The 24,713-nt window shown below is 42.8% G+C and overlaps 1 protein-coding gene across 7 annotated transcripts in view; it reads left to right on the top strand.

Annotated features, from left to right (window-relative positions):
- KDM6A (lysine demethylase 6A) overlaps nt 1-24,713 on the top strand; it is a 287,206-nt gene that overhangs the window by 137,162 nt on the left and 125,331 nt on the right. For 5 of the 7 annotated variants that reach the window (XM_075059516.1, XM_075059508.1, XM_075059521.1 and 2 more), the window contains exon 5: nt 4,358-4,416. The exons of 1 other annotated variant lie outside the window; for it this stretch is intronic. In XM_075059516.1, the coding sequence (XP_074915617.1) occupies nt 4,358-4,416 (59 nt within the window). Of the gene's footprint in view, nt 1-4,357; nt 4,417-5,113; nt 5,255-24,713 lie in introns of those variants that run through there. One more of the 7 variants, XM_075059518.1, reaches the window with a different exon arrangement.

Raw genomic sequence — 24,713 nt, 5'->3', positions numbered from 1 at the left:
AGATGTTTAAAAGTCAACGGATTTATTATGTGAAGTCTATATGCAATAGCCAGAAGTGGTGTAAGAATGAGTGTATCCCTACCTACTGGTATCAGAGGATGGAGATGGATGGCAGGAGAGAGATCATTTGATCATTGCTTGTTAGGTTCACTCCCTCTGGGGCACCTGGCATTGGCCACTGTCGGTAGACAGATACTGGGCTAGATGGACCTTTGGTCTGACCCTGTACGGCTGTTCTTATGTTCTTAATCCTTAATTTTAAATGTATAATCGTAACTCTTAAAAGGAAGGGATGATATTGTGGCTAACATGCTGGATTGGGTCTTGGAAGATCTGATTTATTATCTTGCTGTGCACTGCTGTTAGCAGGCATCCAGTATGACTAGGCTTGGTAGAATTCACTTTTATTTTTTTAAATTTCAGTGGATAATATCAATGCTTGTTTTTAAGCACTTTTTCTAGTTTTCATCCATTTAAATTTTCACAGTCCTGGAAAATTATTGAGAGATTGGACCAAGGTAGACACAGGAAGAATACACAGAACTGCTAAATGTGTCCATGTCTTCCCCTCCTCAGTTTCCTATTTTATTCTAGACCTGTGATTGCAAAGCCTGATATTTCGTGAGAACCCAGCTTGGTTTGTAGTCTCTGTCCTGCTGTTTAGAGTGCAGGCCTAGATAGGAGGGGTTTTATCATACAGTCATCTTGACTGTTACGGATCATATCCAGTTCAAAAGTGTTTTCTATGGTTTGGAGAGCCCCTGTGAGTTGGTGTGGCTAAGTGGGCATAGAGCTGATTGAGGTCCCAAGAACGGCGACAGCTTAGGTCTGCTGCTGCTGTTCTACAAGCAGCCACAGTGTCCTCCATTCTCTTCCTTTTTATTAAAGAAATAGATACCCAAGCCGTTTGAAGAAAAATTTGTAAGGCTGTATCTTGGTTTTGCCTATACCTTGGTCAAACATAATAAAATGAGCTTTCAGACTCCATCTTCGCAGAAGGTCTTTTCTTCCTGCACCAGGACTTGCAGGTTTTGTGGTCTGGTACACTTTTTATACAGTTTACGTGTGGACCTCTGAATAGGGGATCCAGTCTACCAATTTGGCTCTAATAGCACCCCAAAATAGCTATATTGAATCAGTAGGAAGCCCATTGGGGTTTCCCTGCTGCCCCAGGAGACTTTATGCTAGGTTGTGGGAGTGACTGAGGAACTTGTGGCTCCTCCAAAATCCCTTGTCTAGGACTAGCCTTGCCCTCTCCCCTTAGGAGTTCCAGCTAGCATCCCCCAGGTTGGATGTCTCCTTGTCTTGTGTTCCTGGGTTGGGCATTCTGGGTCCGATATGCTGCTCAGGGAGGTCTACTCGTTCAACCTCCAAATAGACTCCGCTCTTTCCACTGCCTCTCCCATGGAAGATGGCTGGAAGTGCCTTACGAAGCTTGAGATATCCACAAATAGGACTTGCTAAATAAATAAAGGATTGCTAGTTGGATTCTGTGCTTTGCAAATTGTTTACTATAGGTGCAAGAAATAAAACTAACTTTCTTTTTCTGTCTCTCTCAGTCCAAATGTTTTTAACAACTGCCCTAGCACAGTGATATATACTGTTCCACTACTTCAGTCTTGTCCTTTTCCTCAGCTCATAGTTAAAGAATGCTTGGAAGGCATCAGTAATGTAAGAATAAAATCATCATAAATGATCTGGAAAAAAGGGTAAACAGTGAGGTGGCAAAATTTTCAGATGATTCAAAATTATTAAAGATAGTTAAGACCCAGGCAGACAGCAAAGAGCTCAAAAGGATCTCTCAAAACTGTGTGACTGGGCAACAAAATGGCAGATGAAATTTAATGTTGATAAATGCAAAGTATTGCACATTGGAAAGCATAATCTAACCATACATATAAAATGATGGGATCTAAATTAGCTGTTACTACTCACTCAAGAAAAAGATCTTGGAGTCATTGTGGATAGTTCTCTGAACACATTCACTCAATGTGCAGCGGCAGTCAAAAAAGCTAACAAAATGCTTGGAATAATTGAGAAAGGGATAGATAATAGGACAGAAAATATCGTGTTGCCTCTATATAAATCCATGGTACGCCCATATCCGTGTGCAGATTAGATCGCCCCATCCCAAAAAAGATATATTGGAATTGGAAAACGTTCAGAAAAGGGCAACAAAAATGATTAGGGGTATGGAATGGCTTCCGTATGAGGAGATATGAATAGAACCGGGACTTTTCAGCTTGGAAAAGAGACGGCTAAAAGGAGATATGATTTGAGGTCTATAAAATCATGACTGGTGAAGAGAAAGTAGATAAGGAAGTGTTGTTTACTAGTTCTCATAACACAATAATTAGGGGTCACCAAATGAAATTAATAGGCAGCAGGTTTAAAACAAATAAAAGGAAGTATTTCTTCACACAACGCACAGTCCACCTGGTTGTGTTTAACCTTTTCAACCAGAGAGCCAAAAATACCTTAAAAACGTCAATTGATATTTTTGTACAGCTCATAGTTGGTTTCACAGTAGCAGGACTAGCAGCGCTCACTGCCACTTCCACGGTATTACGTTCTGTTTAGGTTCTTTTATGAGACATTTATCACCATAGTATATGCTAATACCACATAGTACTCTCTGTTTTGTTGGATTTCTGTCTTGATTGTGCCTCTCCCTTTGAGGTACCACAACAGATGGGAATATCTGTTGATTGAATTGTTGAATCAAAGGATCTCCTCTTAATATAAATAGGATGAGGTTAGACACATGATGCTCCTGAGGAATCTTTGGCTATGAAACTTCCTGCCCTCCTTGGTCCATCAGATCTCAGGCTTGATGTTCTCCAGCACAGACTCAAAATTTGGCTTGTTTTGGTTTATTAATATGAATAAAAATAGACTTGTCTGTCATTTTTAAGATCAGGGGTTCTCAAACTGGGGGTCGGGACCGCTCAGGAGGTCATGAGGTTTTTATGGGGGGGAGGTCGCGAGCTGTCAGCCTCCACCCCAAACCCTGCTTTGCTCCTTCTTTTATAATGGTGTTAAATATATTAAAAAGTGTTTTTAATTTATAAGGGGGGGGTCGCACTCAGATGCTTCCTATGTGAAAGGAGTCACCAGTAAAAAAAAAAAAAAAAAAAGTTTGAACCCACTGTTTAAGATGGTCCCCCAGAAACATGTTATGGTTAGTGTAATTAAGTTCTGTTTTATAACCTGATGGTAACCTGCAATACAGAAAATACTTGAGTATATTGCTGCATAATAATAATTAATAATAAAAAGTGATGTTTATGTAATACACCTCTGCCCCGATATAATGCGACCCGATATAATACGAATTTGGATATAATGTGGTAAAGCAATGCTCGGGGGTGGGGGGTGCTGCGCACTCCAGTGGATCAAAGCAAGTTCAGTATAACACAGTTTCACCTATAACGTGGTAAGATTTTTTTGGCTACCAGGGACAGCGTTATATTGAGGTAGAGGTGTAGTTTTGAATTTTTAGTAAATATGTGGTAATCATTTATCAAATTACTTACACTTGCTTAATAAATGTCCAATAAAAAGCCTTAAATTTTGTCTTATCTCCTTGGGATCTAAGGATCAATTTCTTTAAAAAGAAAAGTTTCTTAGAAAAGGATTACACTGCATAAGTGCAGTTGACCCCCCCCCCCATGTAAATAGTATGACACAGCAGGAAAATAAATTAATAGACTTGTGAACTGCAGAAAAGCTACTGATAAATTGATGATCAGTGATTAAGAAATATAATTACTTTTTCAGGGTCAGAGCTGGATGGCCTTTCCCCTAGTATTAGTGACAAATGGAATTTTCTTAAGCCAAATTTCAGGCTTATCTTAGTAGTATAGTACTTTAAATACTGAAATCAAAAATTGTATATTCTAAATATACCACTTGTAGTAGTATTTATTTATAATTATGACTATACTGGTATGGTATGGTATGTTTTTTGTCTCATCTTCCCATTTTAAAATGAAGATTTCTGTCCATCCCTACCTTCCCCTTCGTTCCTCTAACACAAAACAGAATATCCCTCTTTAGTTTCACTAATGTAAGAATGCTCAGATATTTTTGTTATTAAATGGCTCCATAAGTAGCATTTTGGTCTGAAATTCAGAATGAGAGTTCAGGCTTTCTGGTGAACCACATTTGTTTTTAAATCTGGCTCCCCTTCCCCCCAACCTGCTGTCATGTTGAGAGCTTTCCTAAATAGAGTACCTGATATTGGAGACAGCATTTCTATCAGCCATGCATTTAAGAATGTGCAAAAATACAGGTCTGAAGTTCTCTAATGTAAGTTTACTCATCTGAGTTTTAAACAATGTTTCTTTGCTTACAGAATGCTGCCTTTTTATATGGCCTTGGTTTGGTCTACTTCCAGTACAATGCATTTCAGTGGTAAGTTGGAATAAATCCTGACTTCATCAGAATGTTTTTGTTTATATTTTTTTAAAATGTGAATGTTTCAAAACCAGCTCGCATTCTGTTCAGGGGAATTAGAACTGTTCATAGGCTTGATCACATCTTAAGTGACAGATTGTCCTGGGTACTATCTCTCCCATTTAAGATACCATAACATAATTTGTGGCAACTGTGGCAATTTCTTAAATGGAAAAACATAATAGAAAGCTAATGTATATTTAGTTTCCATTAGTGTATGAATCTGCAGGTGTGCTGGCTCTTTTTTGTTTCAAGTGTGAGCATATGGGTTTCTGTGAAGCACTAGTGATCTGTGGACCACAGGTTGGGAACCATTGCCTTTGGGTTGTGGGAAAACCTGTTTTTCTTCTTTGAGTGATTGCTCATATCGATTCCAATTAGGTGTGTGCACGCCGCATGCACAGTTGTCAGAAAGTTTTTCCCCTGGCAGCACCTGTCGGGTCAGCTGTGGAGCCCCCTGGAGTGGCGCCTCTATGGTGCTCAATATATGACTCTGCTGACCTGGCGCCTCCTCAGTTCCTTTTTACCACCTGTGCCAGTCACTGGAACTGTGTTGGCTTGCTTTCGCGGGTATTCCTCTGGTTCTTGTAGTTTAGTCTTATCGTTTTAATAGTTTAGCTATAGTTACTTAACAGTGTTCCTGGTCTAGGTGCCAGTTCAAGAGATCTGCAGGGCGGCGACGTGGTCCTCAAAGCACACTTTTGCCGCTCACTACGTGATTACCCAGCATGCGAGAGATGATTCGGCAGAGCAGTGCTTCAGTCTGTGATTCCATAACTCCGACCCCACCGCTTAGGTAAGGCGTGGGAGTCACTTAACTGGAATCAATATGAACAATCACTCGAAGAAAAAATGGTTACTCATCTTTTTGTAACTGTTCTTCAAGATGTGTTACTCATACCCATTCCAGACCTATCCGCCTTCCCCTCTGTCAGAGTAGCTGACAAGAAGGAACTGAGGAGGCACTTGTTCGGTATGGTCCTATATTCACTACTATGGAGACGCCACTCCAGAGGCCCACCCGAGCAGTTCTGCTAGGAGGAAAACTTTCTAACGACTGTGCACACGGTGCACATACATCTAATTGGAATGGATATGAGCAACACATCTCAAAGAACAACAGTTATGAGATGAGTGAGTTCCTCTAGGGAAAAACAACTTAATGTGTTTTATTCTTCTGGTTTGTTCATTTTTGAGCTTGGCACAAATTTAATGTATTTGAAAATTTTTGATAGTAGAAACAATAGACTCTTAATTGGTATCTCTGAATGAGTATTCTAAAAAGTTAAGAGAAGTGGTGATCTTATTGGTTTTTTTCCCAACTAGGAAACAAGAAGAAAATGACAGAATTGTCTGTAAGCTGAGAGGGGAAGGAGAATGAGTGAAGTCATTAGTGACTGGAGAGGGTATTGGGCTAGTAGATTGAATGAATTTTCATTTAGTGTTAAATAGGGGAATGAGTAGAGTAGTGTACTGTTGTAGGGGCTTAGTTTGCAATCTAAAAGTTTTTGAAAAGTGGGCAGTGCACACCATAATGTGTCTATACAAAGCTGACTATCTTATCTTATTTTTCAGTCTTCTTGAGTGTTGACTTCATTATATGATTGTTTGTCAGACTAACTGTGGACAGTGTAAAAGCTGCTAATCGATGCAGTAAATGGGTGATAATTGTTGAATAATTACCAGATACTGTGCGAACTTACTTGACTTAGCGTACCTAAAGTTAAAGGGAAGTGGTAAGAAAGAAATGATTGATGATATGAAGTTATAAAATCAGATGCTTTTTCTAAAGTAAAATTTGTGTAATGAAAGCATTTGTGCCCATCTCAAAATGCAGAAATTAGTCTCCTAAATCAAATGTGCTATTGAATTAAAAAGTCCATTGAAGGATGAGAGCAAAACATTGAGTTTCATCTTGCAACTGAGATATTTTGAATGTTACTGCTGTTGAACCATACTGCACAATCTGCACAACGTAGATAATGTTTTCACCCCTCAACCATGAGTCCCTAAATTTGCAAAAGTAATTAATGGAAGTTTCCAAGGGATCTGACAGACTAGGTTGGTGACTTTATTATGATAGTCTCATTGGAAATTTGGCTTAATATGATTAACAAGAATGAACCTAAACCAAGTGAGGACAAAACCAAAAAAGGATTCAGAGAAACCTTAAAATCTGTTGGCTTCTATTACTTAGCCAGTATGGCTGATTCCAGATAAAAAGGGTCTAGGTTGAGCATAGAACAGGAAGAAGTGTAGACTAGCTCCCAGTCTCTCTAGATGATGTGGTTAACACATTGGCAGTTGCTGGCACCTTTTTCACACTAGTGCTCTACTGTTGCCATATTGGGGAATCTGCATTTAGTGGTAACAACAGTAATTACAGTGGGGAAAATGGCTAGTATAGCTATACATATGAAATCACATAAATTTTATTTAATTTCTTAAAATCTTTGTGAAGGGTTTTCACGTTGGAGAGAATCACAGTATCCTTGGAGCTGGTGGAAGGATACTTATGGTATGCCTATACAGCAATTGGAAATGTGATTTCTTGCCCCGTCTCCTCAGCTTAGGTAGACATACGAAAGCTAGCTCAGTTCAAGCTCACGCTAAAAATAGCAGTAGGCTGCAGAGGCATCGGTGGCAGCTTGGGCTAGCTGCTTGAATGTGAACCCGGGGTGTTGGGTGGCATCATAGTCAGGCAGCTAGCCTGCGCTGCTGCCCGTGTTACCATGGTTATTTTGAGTGTATTAGATTTTGTAGGTCTACCCAAGCTGGAAATCTCATCTTCCAGCTGCTTTGTAATCATACTCATACAATTAGGAGTCCCTCTACTTCTGTAGTCCTATGTAGATTGCAAGGCAAGCCTGAAACCTGTCTTCTGCCAGATGGAGTGAATTGTCACTCAAACTACGTTCCTTTTAAAGCAGCAAGTCCACCCAATTCAGTTGGTGTTTGTGTGGCATATAGCATCCATCTACCTCTGAGACGTGAAGCGAAGACTGCAGGCTTTTGAAGATGGGGTCGGTTAATTAGGATGTTAGTGAGTTAATTGCAGGTAAGTATCTGTTTTGCTGGGTTGAAGAGAAGAGGAAGAGTTTTTGATGGTTTTTTTTTGGTAAGATCTGTAATTTTATGCAATGTCTTTAATGACGAGTAGGTGCATTTTAAAAAGTAATTGAAATAGTCAGTTAATCCTGTTAATATTTTTTTACAATATCTTTATTGGCTTTCCAAGATACAAAAAATACTTACACCATCCCTGACAAGTGTTTGTATAACCTGTTCTAAAAAACCTCGCTAGGTAACCTGCTCCAGTGCTTATCAATACTTAGTTTTTTTGTAATAGCTAACCTAAATCTTCCTTGCTTCAGTTTAAGTCAATGGTGACTCATGCTGTACTTGGTTGACATGGAGAGCAGTTGATCTCCATCATCTTTGTAATAGCCCGTAACATATTTGATGTCTGTTATCAAGTCTCCTTCGTCTTCTCTTCTCTAGATAAAAAATAACCCAGTATTTTCAATCTTTCTTCCATAGGCCGTGGTTTCTAAGCCACTTAGCATTTTGTTGCTGTCTTTTGTACTCTCTCCAGTTTGCTTACATTTTTCTTATAGTGTGATGCCAAAACTGAATACAGTACTCCACCTGAGGCTTGACCAGCGCCAAATAGAGCAGAACAGTTGCTTCCTCCGTCTTGTATGTGATGCTCCAGTTAATGTATCGCAAAATGATGTGTGCATTTTTTTGCCACGGTATCACAGTGTTGGCTCTTACTCAATTTGTGATCCACTCTAACCTTCAGATCTTTTTTTGGCAGTACTAGCACCTAGCCTTTGTAGTTGTGCATTGGATTTTTCTTTTTTAAGTGAAGTACTTTGCCCTGGTCTTTACTGAATTTCATCATGTTGATTTCAGGCCAATTCTCCAGTTTGTCAAGATTGTTTTGAATTCTAATACTGGCCTCCAAAATACTTGCAACACCACTCAGCTTGGTGTCATCCGTGAATTTTATAAGCATACTCTCAATGCCATCATCCAAGTCATTAATGAAAAATGGATAGTACTGGACCCAGGACAGACTCTTGTGGGATCCCACCAGATACATTTCCAAGTTTGACAGCAAACCACTGATAACTACTCTGAGAACTGTCTTTCAATCAGATGTGCACCCATTTTATAATAATTTAACCTAGACCATGTTACCCTAATTTGCTTACAAGAATGTCATATGGGACTATGTAAGCAGCCTCACTACAGTCTGGATATATCACATCTATTGTTTTCCCCCCCATCCACTAGGCAAGTTATTTTGTCAGAGAAGGGGAAAATGGATTGATTTGGCATGAATTGTTCTTGACAAATCCATGTTTTGCAATTCCTTAATATCATCTAGATTTAAACAGATTGATTATTTAATAATTTGTTCCAGTATCTTTTTGGATATTGAAGTTAGGCTGATTGGTCTGTAGTTGACCGGGTCCTCCTTGTTGAAGGTAGGTACTATGCTTTCTTGTTGGTGAAACTTATTGATGAAACTATACTTGTTTCAGTTCGATTCCCCTTTGCTCACCTTGGAGCAGAGCAACAAAGTTGAAATTGTTATAAATCAGCATTATTCACGAGTTTATTAGGCTTGCTACCACTATCAATAGTAAATATTTTTTTAATTCTGCGTAGATCTCCAGAGTGGGGAGGCAATGTTTGCAATGAAAAGAGGCCTCCCAGTGTTATCTGAGCAATGGGTGGGCATATTGTGTCCACCAACCACTGTTACCACCACCTCTAGAGCTAGACACATGAGAATAGTCTGTTTTCAGAAACTCAAGCTAAAACATTGTTGGCACTGCTTCATATTCATTCCTTGGTGGACTCTGATATCTTAGTTCTTTGCCTACCAGATATGCTGTCTCTGGCGCGTGCTACATCTTGTACTTGAATTCGTCATGCTAGCATTACTCCCCAGGGGAATTCTGCACCATTGCACCATGCAAAATTTCCTAGAATTCCCTGTTTCCCCTGTTGAATTGCTGATCACCACTAGGGGCTGCTGGACTCTGCATACCCCAACTCGCAGGGAGCGGAGCAGCCAACGAGGTGGGGCTGGATGTTGTATGCTTTTTGATTCTCATTCTCTCGGGGATGGGAGAGGGCCTGGGAAACCCTACCAGCTCTGGCAAAGAGTGAGGAACGGCAGGGCCACACCACACCATGTTCCCTGGCAGGACAGTAAAGAAATTGGGGGGAGTAAAGGCTCTGGGGATGCTGGTCTCTGGGCTTAGGGGTTCCCTGCTGCTGGGCTCTGGGAGGATGGGAGTGCAGGTGTCTGGGCTCTGGGGACTTGACACAGCCCACTCCAGCACCTCCCAACTATAACTGGGTTGTTGCAGAGGTTTCTTTAACTCTCTACTCCTAGGAGTATCTTTTTTGCTGTTGTCTGTATTGTTGACATACTTGTTGACAGGTATTTTGAAATAAATTACAAAAATAATTGAAACTGAAGAGATTATATTGTGTTATTTTGACATAAAATATGCTGAATATTGCAGAATTTTTAAATATTGTGAGCATAAATTTTTGGTGCAGAATGTTTTGGAACAGAATTCCATCAGGAGTATAACATGTTATTTATTATAGTATACTTGAAAAATTGTCAGGAATTTACCAGTCTGGGCAAAACTGTACTAGTCCAGTCTTACAAAAATACATTCAATCCATTCTGCCACCTGGCCTTCAGATAGATACATAAAATACACATAGATATATAAAATACACTCACATCTGGAGACACTTGAATTCTGTCACTACTCACTCAGTCCCCTGTTAGTTTCTCACTTTCCATTCAGTCACTTCTCTGTTCAACTGAGTTTAATTTCATAGAATCATAGAATATCAGGGTTCGAAGGGACCTCAGGAGGTCATCTAGTCCAACCCCCTGCTCAAAGCAGGACCAATCTCCAACTAAATCATCCCAACCAGGGCTTTGTCAAGCCTGACCTTAAAAGCCTTCAAGGAGGGAGATTCCACCACCTCCCTAGGTAACCCATTCCAGTGCTTCACCACCCTCCTAGTAAAAAAGTTTTTCCTAATATCCAACCTAAACCTCCCCCAGAGTAACTTACTCCTTGTTCTGTCATCTGCTACCACTGAGAACAGCCTAGATCCATCCTCTTTGGAACCCCATTTCAGGTAGTTGAAAGCAGCTATCAAATCCCCCCTCATTCTTCTCTTCTGCAGACTAAACAATCCCAGTTCCCTCAGCCTCTCCTCATAAATCATGTGCTCCAGCCCCCTAATCATCTTTGTTGCCCTCTACTGGATTCTTTCCAATGTTTCCACATCCTCCTTGTAGTGTGGGGCCCAAAACTGGACACAGTACTCCAGATGAAGCCTCACCAATGTCAAATATAGGGGAATGATCATATCCCTCGATCTCTGGCAGTGCTCCTACTTATACAGCCCAAAATGCTGTTAGCCTTCTTGGCAACAGGGGCACACTGTTGACTCATGTCTAGCTTCTCATCCACTGTAACCTCTAGATTCTTTTCTGCAGAACAGCCACCTAGCCACTTGGTCCCTACGATGTAGCAGTGCATGAGATTCTTTCGTCCTAAGTGCAGGACTCTGCACTTGTCCTTGTTGAACCTCATCAGGTTTCTTTTGGCCCAATCCTCTAATTTGTCTAGGTCCCTCTGTATCCTGTCCCTACCCTCCAGTGTATCTACCACTCCTCTCAGTTTAGCGTCATCTGCAGACTTACTGAGGGCGCAATTCACGCGATCGTTCAGATCATTAATGAAGATATTGAACAAAACCAGCCCCAAGACCAACCCTTTGGGCACTCTGCTTGAAACCGGCTGCCAAGTAGACATGGAGCCATTGATCACTACCCGTTGAGCCTGATGATCTAGCCAGCTTTCTATACACCGTATAGTCCATTCACCCAGCTCGTACTACTTTAACTTGCTGGCGAGAATACTGTGGGAGATCGTATCAAAAGCTTTGCTAAAGTCAATGAATAACAACACATCCACTGCTTTCCCCTCATCAACAGAGCCAGTTATTTCATCATAGACGGCAATTAGGTTAGTCAGGCATGACTTGCCCTTCGTGAATCCATGCTGACCGTTCCTGATCACTTTACTCTCCTCAAAGTGCTTCAGAATTGATTCCTTGAGGACCTGCTCCATGATTTTTCCAGGGACTGAGGTGAGGCTGACTGGCCTGTAGTTCCCCGGATCCTCCTCCTTCCCTTTTTTTAAAGATGGGCACTGCATTAGACATTCTCCAGTCATCCTGGACCTCCCCCGATTGCCATGAGTTTTCAAAGATAATGGCCAATGGCTCTGTAATCACATCCGCTAGCTCCTTTAGCACCCTCAGATGCAGCGCATCTGGCCCCATGGACTTGTGCTTGTCCAGCTTTTATAAATGTTCCCGAACCACTTCTTTCTCCACAGATGGCTGGCCATCTCCTCCCCATACTGTGCTGCCCAGGGCAGTAGTTTGGGAGCTGACCTTGTTCGTGAAGAGAGAGGCAAAAAAAGCATTGAGTACATTAGCTTTTTCCACATCCTGTCACTAGGTTGCCTCTCGCATTTAGTAAGGGGCTCACACTTTCCCTGACCACCTTCTTGTTGCTAACATACCTATAGGAACCCTTCTTGTTACTCTTAACATCCTTTAAAAGCAGCAAAGAGTCCTGTGGCACCTTATAGACTAACAGATATTTTGGAGCATGAGCTTTCGTGGGTGAATACCCACTTCGTCGGATGCATGAGCTTTCGTGTATTCACCCATGAAAGCTCATGCTCCCATATGTCTGTTAGTCTATAAGGTGCTACAGGACTCTGCTGCTTTCACAGATCCAGACTAACACGGCTACCCCTCTGATACTTAACAGCCTTTGCTAGTTGCAGTTCCAATTGTGATTTGACCTTCCTGATTTCACTCATGCATGCCTGAGCAATATTTTTATACTCCTCCTTGGTCATTTGTCCAAGCTTCCACTTCTTGTAAGCTTCTTTTTTGTGTTTAAGATCAGCAAGGATTTCACTGTTAAGCCAAGCTGGTTGCCTGCCATATTTACTATTCTTTCTACGCATCGGGATGTTTTGTTCCTGCAACCTCAATAAGGATTTTTAAAAATATAAGACAGCTCTCGTGGACTCCTTTCCGCCTCATGTTGTTCTCCCAAGGGATCCTACCCATCAGTTCCCTGAGGGAGTCAGTCTGCTTTTCTGAAGTCCCTGGTCCGTATTCTGCTGCTCCCCTTTATTCCTTGTGTCAGGATCCTGAACTTGACCATCTGATGGTCACTGCCTCCCAGGTTCCTATCCACTATTGCTTCCCCTACTAATTCTCCCCTGTTTGTGAGCAGCAGGTCAAGAAGAGCTCTGCCCCTAGTTGGTTCCTCGAACACTTACACCGGGAAATTGTCTCCCACACTTTACAAAAACTTCTTGGATTGTCTGTGCACTGCTGTATTGGTCTCCCAGCAGATATTGGGGTGACTGAAGTCCCCCATGAGAACCAGGGCCTGTGATCTAGTAACTTCTGTTAGTTACCTGAAGAAAGCCTCGTCTACCTGGTCTGGTGGTCTATAGCAAACTCCCACCATGACATCACCCTTGTTGCTCACACTTCTAAACCTAATCCAGAGACTCTCAGGTTTTTCTGGAGTTTCATACTGGAACTCTGAGCAGTCATATTGCTCTTACATACAGTGCAACTCCCCTACCTTTTCTGCCCTGCCTGTCCTTCCTGAACAGTTTATAGCCATCCATGACAGTACTCCAGTCATGTGAGTTATCCCACAAAGTCTCTGTTAGTCCAATCACCTCTTCCCTCCCCCACCAGATCAGCTATTTCTCTGCAACAGCCTTCGCAAACCATCTACCTTGGTTGGGCAACCTCATAGTTGCTGAAATTTGCCTAAGTATCTTTGGTGTCCGTCTTTTTCTTTCTGACCCCATGACTGTTTAGATACTTTATTCAAAGTGGAACAGGTTCAGCTGAAGAGACCGAGACCCACCCCATAATATCCCATAGCATGGTTGTTAGGGCACTTGCCCGCGGAGCGGAGAGACCTGGGTTTAAGTCCTTAACTCCAGGCTGGGGATTCAAACTTGGGTCTCTCCACATCCCATGTGAGTGTCCTAACCATTAGACTGTTGGGATCCAGGGGGTGGAGCAATGCCACTACTACCTCCCTCTCATCATGTTTTGTGAGTCTAATCCCCTAACTTTTTTGGCTGAAACTATTTGGCGAAGTCTTGTCAAAATTCGCAAATTGTTTTAGGTCAGCCTGAAACTATATATTCTTCTTTGATTCTGGTCCCTATGTGTATTCCATGTATGGGGTATGCATGCACGCCATGTGCCTGACTCTGGACTTTTTCCAAGCAGTTTCCTTTGACCCGCACATGCTCAGTATCTTCTTTCATGCTCCTGACTGAGGGCAGAGGGGAGGGGCATGGTGACACCATTCCAGTTCCTTCTGACCACTCATGGCCTGAGTCAGAACCCTGTCCTCCTTTGCTCTTAGAGTCTCTAAATGAGTTATTGTATATGTTTGCTGTAAATAGTTATCCTGTAGTTTAGAAATCTTAGTCTAATACTCTCTGTGAGCCAAGATGTGAAAAACAATTATCTAGTCTAATATAACATAGAACTCCCAGGCAGAGGGAAATACCCTTTACCCTGGGGACTATACCCAGGGTCCCAAACAATTCCAAGATCTTCTGCAAAGGGTAGCAGATGACCTTTAGATCCCCCAAGACAAGCAGCATCAGCTACTGGAAATCCTTCATTCCTATTCCTCAGTACCGAGTAGGGTTGCTCTTGCTGATCAACAGTGCCTTTCTCCAGACAGCTAGAATAGTTTGGCATATCCCAGCCACATGCACGCCTACCCACAAGGGGACAGTAAAGAGATACTACATACTGGCTAAGTGGTCTGAGTTTCTTTTCTCTCGATCTCTCCAACCCCCACCCCCTGCCCATGGTGCAAGCAGCAACTGAATAGTCCAGACAGCAACACCCATGCTCCACCCCAACTGATAAGGAGGGCAAACAGTTGGACCTTCTGGTACTCAAGGGCTTCTCGTCAGCTAGCCTTCAGTTCCAAATTTCAAACTACCAAGCCTTGTTGGCCAAATATGACTTCTTCAGTGTGGCAAACTGCAGGACTTTATGGAACATAAGAACGGCCATACTGGGTCAGACTAAAGGTCCATTTAGCCCAGTATTTTGTCTTCTGACAGTGGCCAATGCCAGGTGCTTCAGAGGGAATGAACAGAACAGGTAATCATCAAGTGATCCATCCCATCGCCGTTTCCCAGCTTCTGACAAACAGAGGTTACGGACAGCAGAAGATTCATGGCCAATCAGGAGTGAGAACTCCATGGCACCATAGTAAGCAACATTTTCAATTATTGGGTGACTCTGACCAGAGACCTCTTTGCCTCCCACGCCAACAACAAATGTAGCACATACTGCTCCAGAGGCAGGGGGTTGGTGAGGAACGGTAACCGTATCCACTCTCAAGACGATGCTCTGATACCACACTGGTTGGACCAGATGAATCATGCTTACCCCCTGTACTACTGCTGCCACAAGTACTCCACAAGATCAGATTGGAGAGAGCCATAATCATTCTGCTCGCCTCATTCTGGCCAATAGAGTTTTGGTTTCCCAATTTTCTCCGCATGTCAGCCTGGCAGCCACTTCCCATCTCTATTTTTCCTGGGCTGCTAATGTAACACAAAGGCAGGATCAGACATCCTAATCTGTAGACGTTTCGCCTCAGAGTGTGGTCGTTGGATGGGCATATTCACTAGAATAGGAGTGTTCATCAGAAGTCCAAGACATACTTTCAAGCAACAGGAAAGAGTCCAGTAGGCGTTCTTACGTTGCCAAATGGAAAAGTGGAGATTCCCCTTCTTTTGGATTATCTCCTGTCCTTAAAGATATTGGGGCTTTCCCTCAACTCTCTCAAGATCGAGAGGCAATCAGCACCTTTCAACCCCACCATGGAAGGAAACTCCACTTTTACACATCCCCCTTGACTGTTAGGTTTTGGACAAGCCTCCTCAGAACTTTCCCACCCATAGAATCTATTGCTCCTCAGTGGGACCTCAGCCTCGTTCTGTCAGCACTAATGAAACAGCCCTTTGAACCACTGATTTCATGCTCTATGTCCCTTCTTTCCATAAAAGTCGCCGACCTGGTGGCTATCATTTTGATAAGGAGAGTAGGTGAGTTTGGGTCTTTAAGGGTAGGGAACCCCCTTTTACCACTTTCCATAAGGACAGTGTCTTCCTGCACCTACATCCCAAGTTTCTACGAAAGGTTGTATCCCAGTTTCTTCTCAACCAGCCTGTACGCATAGCTGCTTTCTTTCCAAAGCCTCACATCTCAGCAGAGTAACGACAACTTCACTCCCTTGATGTCTGCTAGGCCTTGACCATGGCCTACTGTAGAGGGCAAAACCAGTCAGAAAGTCTCCTACATTGTTTATCACAATAACTAAGAGAGTTAAGGAGCAAGCAATTTCTACACAGAGAATCTCCATGTGGTTTTCAGGATGCATTACGCTTTATCAGTTGTTGGTACTGCCACCCACTTCTGAGTGAGAGCCCATTCTGCAAGAGACCAGATGTTGAGTATGGCCACCCTCTATGACGTACTGCTTTGAAACACAGGTTGGTCAGCCATGTAGAGTTTGGTACATACCTTTTGCTCTACATTATGCCTTGGCGCAAAACTCTGCGAAGGATACATCTTTTGGTGTGGCTGTCTTCTGCTCAACCAATCTATCCTCATCCTTGCCCCCTTCTTTGAATTAGTTATTGCTAATTAGTTATCCTTGCTGTAATACAATAGGGACCATTACTTGAAGAAGAAGAAGAAGAAGAAGAGGCGGTTATTTTACCTGTAACTGGAAGTTATTCAAGATGTGTGCCCCTGTCTGTACTCCACTTCCTACTGTCCTTCCCCTCTGCTGTGGATCTGTTCGATTTGCAGTGGAGAAGGAACTGGAGACGTGGTCAGTCCACTCTGCCCTTTATCTGCTCAGATGTAACCATGAGGCAAGGGCACATGTGCAAACAAACGGACACTACTATTTCAGATTCTCCAGCTCCGGACACATGGTGTGCATGTGTAAACCCTCAGTGAAATTCACATAAGGACCACACATCTTGAAGAATCTTCACGTACAGGTAAGTAACGTCCTCCTTTTCCCCGTCTCGTCAGCCATTTGTCAGTGAACCGGAACCTGCGATTCCGACCGGAAACTCCTTATTACCCACCCTCTCCACCAGATGACCACTGACAATATCAAGATCTACTTCAAAGAGTGGCTACTGATGTGTAAATTCTGTTGGAGGAGGTCCAGAACCCCCAGCGCCGTCTCCTGGATGTTTTACAGCCAAAGGGACTGTATCTATTGGGTTCCTGGGAAGTGGGCGGGCAAAGCCCGCCCACTGCTAAAGAATCCCCCACCCACCCAGCCTAAGGGGAGGACCCACAGGACCACAGAAGCCCACTGATTACGGGGGACAACTAATAAAAGAACAGGGACGGGAATGAGGTCAGAGGGTCATAAGAAGGGAGCCTGACGGGGACACCGAGCAGAGAACCCCGGACAGCGCCCACTGCTCCTCGAAGGCGTCAAGGGAGCCAGTGGACGCCGCCCAGAAGAACTCTGCCCGGATACGTGAACGGACCAAGGACCGGAAACAAGCCCCACAGTCACCGGAGTCTCCATCGGCCAACCTCCTCTCCCTGGTCGTGTAGATGGCTTTTTTAGCCAGGGCGAGGAGGAGGTTGACCAGGAGGTCCCGGGACTTCGTGGTTATCCCGCTCCTGCCCTGAAGGGCTTAAAACACTCCTGGGAGAAGGCTGTGGCAGGGAAAGCAGGTACTAGGCTGATTGGAGAAGCAGCTGTGGCTGGGCCACGCCCCAATCAAGCCTCAGTTGGCCCTATATAAGAGGCTGGGAGCCAGGAGCTCAACAATCTCTCTCTAGCTGTGTTTAAAGAGGGAGAGGGACCTGGCTGCAGGGACCTGAGCAGAGTACCTGAGTGGAGCAGGGCTGGGGAAAGGCAGAGGAGCTGGGGAGTCTCCAGCCTGGAAAGCGCCAGTCTGCGGCCTGGCAGGAGGCCCACATAAGTATTGGGGTTGCAGAGGGACAGCCTGAGAGTGGGTAAAGGCAGCCAGTCCAAACCCCTTGTTGCCTGTGATGACTGGCTGGTAGACTGCAGTCCTCTCCATGGCACGGGGGCTAGACGGTGACTGGCAGTAGCCATGAGTGAGGTGATGTGGGGATAAGGTTGGGGGTGCCCCTGGGTGGGGAGACCGAGAGAGAGTGGGGCAGCACCTACGACAAGGGCACTGGGGTCCGGGAGGGACATGGGGGCCAACGACAGGTGGGACACCTGGCCTGCAGAGGGCGCTTTGACGACTGGTGAGCTAATTCCCGAGATGACCAGCAGGAGGCACCACCAGGTGAGTCTGCACCCGCTTACAGGGACCATCCAAGGTGGCCCTTCTCGTAAATGAGACCATACTGGAACCATCCAGAACAGGTTGGCACACACCAGCATTGTGTGCCCACCTCCCAAAGTGAACTGAGAGATACTATTTTGTGCTGGCCAAAGGAGCCAATTTTTCTCTTTATACACACTGCCCCTAATTCACTAGTGGTGCGAGTGGCAGTGGAATGGGCTTGACAGCACCTGCAGAAATCCACTCTGCCAGATAAAGGGTCGAAGAGGCTGGATCTCCTCCTCCAAGGCCTTCAGTTTTGTATAGCCAGCTACCAGGCATTGTTGGCTAACTACAGCTTTAATACCTACACGAGGCTGGCAGAGTTTAATGACAAACTTCCTGTGCAAGACCAGTTTTTGGTGGGTGATGGGAGGCTGATGAGAAAGGTAACTCTCCAGGCTGTGATGGACACAGCTGATACTTCATTCTGGTCCTTGGCCACAGGGCATATCCTGCATAGAGACTCTTGGCTTCAGTTATCTGGATTCCCAAGAGAGATCCAAAATACCATGCAGGACTTCTCTTTTGATGAGTCCAGTCTGGTCAATGACAAGATGAATGAGTATCTATATTCTGTGAAGGAATCAAGATCCACTCTGAAGTTCCTGGGAATCTATTCTCCAGACCCCAGGAGAAAATATCAAAAACAGCCCTTCAGACCATGGTGACTTTCCTTCTACCCCTACTACTAACAGCGTCTACCTGAACATCCTCCCAAGCAACTGAGATCCCAGAGAGCCATTTCCCAGCTCCAGCCACTATCACATCTTCACTGTACTTCCAGCTGCAGGTCAAAGGCCACTTTTGACACACAGGTCAAGATCTGCACACCACCACAGATTCCTCTGCCACCTGTGGTCTTTGAGGCCGCCTCGCTGCCTTCACCCACAGTTGGAGAAGGATCACCACAACCTGTTGTGTTCTGGAGATTATCCATCATGAATATTCCATAGAGTTCTTTTCCTTCCCTCCGCAGAACTTTTCCCCCCTCAATCCCCTCCCCCAGACTCCTCCCATCAGTTGATTCTTCAACAAGAGGCAGACTTGCTAGTCCTCCAGAGTGCGATAGAGAGTGTCCTGCCTCAATATCAGAGAAGAGGATTCTACTTCCCATGTTTCCTCATCCCCAAAAAATGGCGAGAGGCAGAGACCCATCCTGGATCTTCAACAGCTCAATATTTTCATCAAAAAGCTGAAATTCAGGACGATTACACTGGCGTCCATAATCCCTCCCTTCAGGAGGGAGTTCGGTTCGCAGCTCTCACCATGAAAGAATCATATTTCTATATGGACATTCATCCATCATGCAGGAAGTGTCCACAGTTCGGGATTGGACAGGAGCTCTCCCGGTTTTGTGTCCTCCCTTTTTAGTCATGAGACAGCACCAAAGGTCTTCACAGAAGTTTGCTGTAGTAGTGATCCAGATGTGATGCCAGCGACATAACATGTTCTCATACCTGGACAATTGGCTTCTAGTGAGAGAATACCAACATGAAGTTGGCTTTGCAGTAGAGTCTCATTGATTCCTTCTTACATGTCTACATAAACTTAGACAAGTCCATTATGTCTCTCTCACACAGACTTCATAGGAGCAAGGGTGAACTCGGTTTTAGCACAAGTTTTCCTTCCAGCAGACAGATTTTATGCGATGGACAGCTTGATTGCTTGCATTAACTGCAAGCCCCACACTAGTGTGTTGGTGCCTTTCTCTCTTGAGCCATATGGGTGCATGCACCTATGTGACACTTCGCTAGGCTCCCCTCGTGATGCCTACAAGCCTGGCTACATTTGATCTACCAGCTGACCAGGGACTGCATCGACCCCAAAGTCACTGTTCCCTCAGGATTTCTGACTTCTCTTGCTTGGTGATCCAACTCAACCAAACTTACGGTGGGGATCCCTTTCAGTCCTACCATGAGGGCCACCATTGTGACAGACATACAGGATGGGGTGCTCACTTGGGCCGCCACACAGCTCAGGTTACATGGGCACCACAGGAAGCCAGACTGCATATAAGCTTGCTGGAACTCAGAGCAGCTTGCCTAGCCTGCAAGGCCTTCCTTCCCCTCATATGCTACCTCCACATGTGTAAATTATATCAGACAATATCACTGCCATGGTGTGTATATAGAAACAAACAGGGAGGAGCGAGCGCTTATTCCCTATGCTTGGAGGCAGTCAGACTGTGGAACTAGTGTGTCAGGAATCAGGTTACTATACAGACTGCATACCTCCCAAAAGCTCAGAACTCCCTAGAGGACACACTAAGCAGAAGTCTCTACATAGACCATGAATGCAAAATACACAGAACAGTTCTGATCAACATCTTTGGTACTTGCCAATGGGACCTCTTTGCATCCCAGACAAACAGAAAGCTTCCCATATACTGCTCCAGGAGAGCCGTAGGCAATGACTCTCAGAAGGCAATGCTCTTCTGCTCCCCTGACCCGGTGACCATACCTCAAGTTGCTCAGAAGATTCACCAAGGTGGAGCCACCATTATCCTCATGTCTCGCACCCCGAGAAAGGACATCTGCGTGCACCCCAGGTTAAGAACCACTGCACTAAATTGATAAGATCTGCATTTTAATTTAATTTTAAATGAAGCTTCTTAAACATTTTAAAAACCTTGTTTACTTTACATACAACAATAGTTTAGTTATATATTACAAACTTATAGAGACCTTCTAAAAACGTTAAAATGTATTACTGGTGATACAAAACCTTAGAGTGAATATATGAAGACTAGGTACACCACTGCTGAAAAGTTGTCCACCTCGCCATAGCATCAGCAGAGTCTCTGACCAGATTCATGTGGTAGTGGATAGCTTCTATTGGCTACAATGTGGAATCCATACCATTTTTGATGAAATTTGTTTAGTGTATAAATCAAATAAAGAAGATTCAGCACAAGTCTGCTGTACTGTGGGTGCTGATTGTTATCCAGAGAGAACAAAGGTTAAAGCCCTCCTAGGTGCCTAATACCCTTCTGAAAATGACATTTGGACTATTAAATCAGTTAGGCATTGAAATATTGAGCACAGCAGCACCTAAATACCTTAAAAAATCTGTGCCTAAGTTGTCTTTTGGTGAGTTTAGAGGTGTTAGGAAGGACACTGAACTAAAGGATTCCCATCAATGATGGCCTTCTTGTCTTTTTGAAGGCCTAGGGGAGAGCAAAGTCTGTTGCTAACAAAAACCAGTGTGGAAGAGTTTGGTTAATTGGTGGTTGAGACGATTATCTCCTACTTTAGGAAAGCCAAGGTGTCTCTCAAGGAAGCTGTTAAGTGGTCTTCATGCAAGCAACCTACATTTGGCAACAGTTTGGCTATCATCCAGTATCTAATCTTCCATTTTTGGTTAAATCATAGAAAAGCTTTGAGGTAAGACAGCTGAGTACCTAGAAACTGCAAGTCTCCTTGGCCCAAATAATTCTGGATGCAGACCTTGGTATGGGACAGAAATTGGTCTAATGGTTTTGGATTACTAGATCATTTGCCTTTGGTAATACTGATCTTGTGATCATGTTGAATAGCCTGCAGTATGTCTCTCTAACCATGTCTGGTTATAGATAATAGCATACAAAATAACTCACTTCATGTCTTTCTTGACGTATTTTGTAATTATATACCAGGGATTGGCAGCCTTTGTCCTGGCCCACTAGGGGGCTTACTCTGGCGAGCCACACGCCAGTTTGTTTAGCTGCTGCATCTGCAAGTTTGGCCGATCGCAGCTCCCACTGGCTGTCGTTTGCTGCTCCCGGCCAATGGGGGCTGTGGGAAGCAGCGGCCAGCACATTCCTCGGCTCACGCTGCTTCCCGCAGCCCCCACTGAACCTGCAAACGTGGCAGGTAAACAAACCGGCAGGCCGCGTGCCAAAGGTTGCCGATCCCTGTTATATACATTAGTCAGCTATATGTGTGTTAATTTCAAATGCAGCATAATATTTATGGATCCCCTATTTTAAAAGCATTTTGAGGAATATTTCAGTAACACTTGTTAAATGTGTTATGTTTTTCAATTTCTGTTAGTCCTAGAGAGCCAGCACAGCTATGAATGAGTGAGTTGGATTCTAATCTTTGTATATCAATAAAATCTAATTTCTGAGTTTTCTAAATTCGAATGAGTTTCCCCTTTGCAAATCCATTGAAGACAAAAGGGTTGTGTGGCTATAACTGAGGGTCTAATTTGGTCTGCAGAATCTTTATTATGTTTGATACATGGAATGGAAAGGATGCAGCTTGGTTCTAGTTCCAGGTTGAGTTTATATGTAGGAAAACATTTTATTGGTAAACCCAGCATATTTAATACAAAATCATTGAGCAAATAAAAATTGGACCCAATAAAGCCATTTTAGTTAGTTCTCAAAGCAGAATTGCTTAAAATCTACTTTATTAGTTTTGAATATAGGAAAATTTTAGAAAATGAGTTAATTTTTTAAGTTTTTATTTAAATTTGCAGGTAGTTACTAATTTTGTTTTCGTTCCTCATTTTCTGTGTTCCAATTTGCGACATTTAGGGCATGTTTTTTGTAAAGTTGAGCTTCCATAAGAGCAGTTCAAGTCAATACAAGTTGTGGGTGTTCAGCTACTCTGGTAGTAGGGTAGTACGGTCTGGAGCAATGAGCACAGGAATGGGAATTAAGCAATCACAGGTTCTAATCTCTTGTTGTGTCACTGATTCACTGTGTGGCCTTAGCCATGTCATAGCCTTTCTGTCTGTTTCCTTATCTGTAAAATAGGGATAATATTTACCCACCTACCTTCAGATATTTTGAGGGTTATTTATATGTTCAAAGGCCGTCACAGCCATTTAAAAATGCTAATACTCTTTAAAACTAGATATGTGAAGTTTGTAGTGTAATCATTCTAAAATTAGTGAAGACTGCTGCAAATTTCTACCTTAAATCTGCCTGTGGTTTGATTCCCTGTCTGTAAAGTTGATGATACTCTATCTCAGAGGAATAGTGAAGATAAATTGATGTTTGAGAGGCTCAGATACTACTACATTGATGGGCTTCCATAGAAAAGCCCATGAAGAAATTAATTTCATATTTAGTGCAAGCCTTGGAAGATCTGAATTACAGAAGACATGGGGCCATACTTTGAATGATGAGGATAAAAAGAAATATTGAAGTCTGAATTTCTGGGTTTGTAAAGCTTTTTTTGGAGATAATTACAGCAGTCCTGTAATATTTTTAACTGTGATATTACCAATTTGTACTTTTTTACTATAAGCATAATGTTGGGGTTTGTCTGGGCATTTATATTTGAGATATTTGCATGTGGTCATAGTCCATGTTGTAATGCATCAGGGAACAGAACTGAAGTTGAATGTATAACATTGTCCCAGGAATTTCCTAGCTTTTACGTGTTTACGTAAGCATTCTTAACTTTTAGTTTTTAATAGATTTCCATTTTAAGAGAAAAAAATTCCATAATTGGACACACTTTCACTAAACACCACTATTTTCCAATCTACATTAGTTGTATACTATGTCAAAGGCCCCCTTCCTCCTGTGTGTTCACCTTTCATTCTTTAATTCTGTGTGGTAGGCACAAACCTTTATGTCCAGGGCTTATAAAGTTTACCACACAATTCTATGCATGCTAAATGAGCCGTTGTAACTCTCTGCTGCATTCAGTGCACAACTGAGCACTGCATTATATGAGGCATCCTTCTATGAACCCCTGCCTCATTCAATATGAAAACCTTAACTAAAACTTTGTTATTTTTAAAAATATATATCCATGCCCACATGTGGATCACATTTTGCCTTTTAGTTAATTGACAGATTGTTCTTTATAGGTACTGATACAGTTAAAAACAAAGCTTATTTCAAGTGGGTGAAGCACATTTTTCCCCCAAAGACTCTTTAACTGCTAAATCAAAATTACTTTCCACTGAAATATTAAAAGGCACTTCAAAATAATACATCTTCTCACTTAGGCAAAAAGTCCAAATCTGGCAATCAGTTCTTTCAGCACTATATTTGAGCAAAAGAGGATTGTATATTTTTTACTTTTAGCCTCAAAAAATCCTTAACTGTCTAAAAATGTGGCGGCAGCGGTGTTAGTGGGAAGGGAGGCTTTTGAAAGGGAACTATTTGGCAGCCTAAGCTCTAGCTGATCCTAGTACCCTAGCTATGATAATTAAAAATATTCATGCTATAAATAAATTCTGGGACGAGGAAAGACATTGTTGAAAATCCATTATGACAGGGTATAGGTATATGTATCTCTTTGATATTCATAGGACAGTGTGACACACACACAACCCATTCTTAATTTAGATTTAGAACAATAATTTAAAAAAAATTATAACACACACAAAGCTGTGTATAATGCTAAACCATTTGGTACAGTGCAGACAGTGAGCTTTAGCACATCTTCCTCTCAATTTAAATTGGGCATATCCCTTTTACTCTATACGTAATGTTATAAAAATACATTTCTAACAAGCCTTTACACCATCTTACATTACGTCCAGTTATTTGTGATCATCTCTGAAGAATCATTTTACCAACCTAACCTTTGGTTTACAGTACTGTATTTATTTTGGTGAATACTTCATTGGGTTGGAGAGAGTTCCCTTTTACTTTTAATGCTTTGTTTACAGGAATCTAAAAATCTATATTAACTAAAGCACGGCAGTAGACTAATCCATGTAATAAATGTATACTTCGGACAGGAAGTTAATAGG

This window comes from Chelonoidis abingdonii, chromosome 1, assembly GCF_003597395.2.
Source record: "Chelonoidis abingdonii isolate Lonesome George chromosome 1, CheloAbing_2.0, whole genome shotgun sequence".
NCBI classification, from domain to species: Eukaryota; Metazoa; Chordata; order Testudines; family Testudinidae; genus Chelonoidis; species Chelonoidis abingdonii.
Note: the sequence above shows the minus strand (reverse complement) of the source record. Positions and strands in the feature narration are given on the sequence as shown.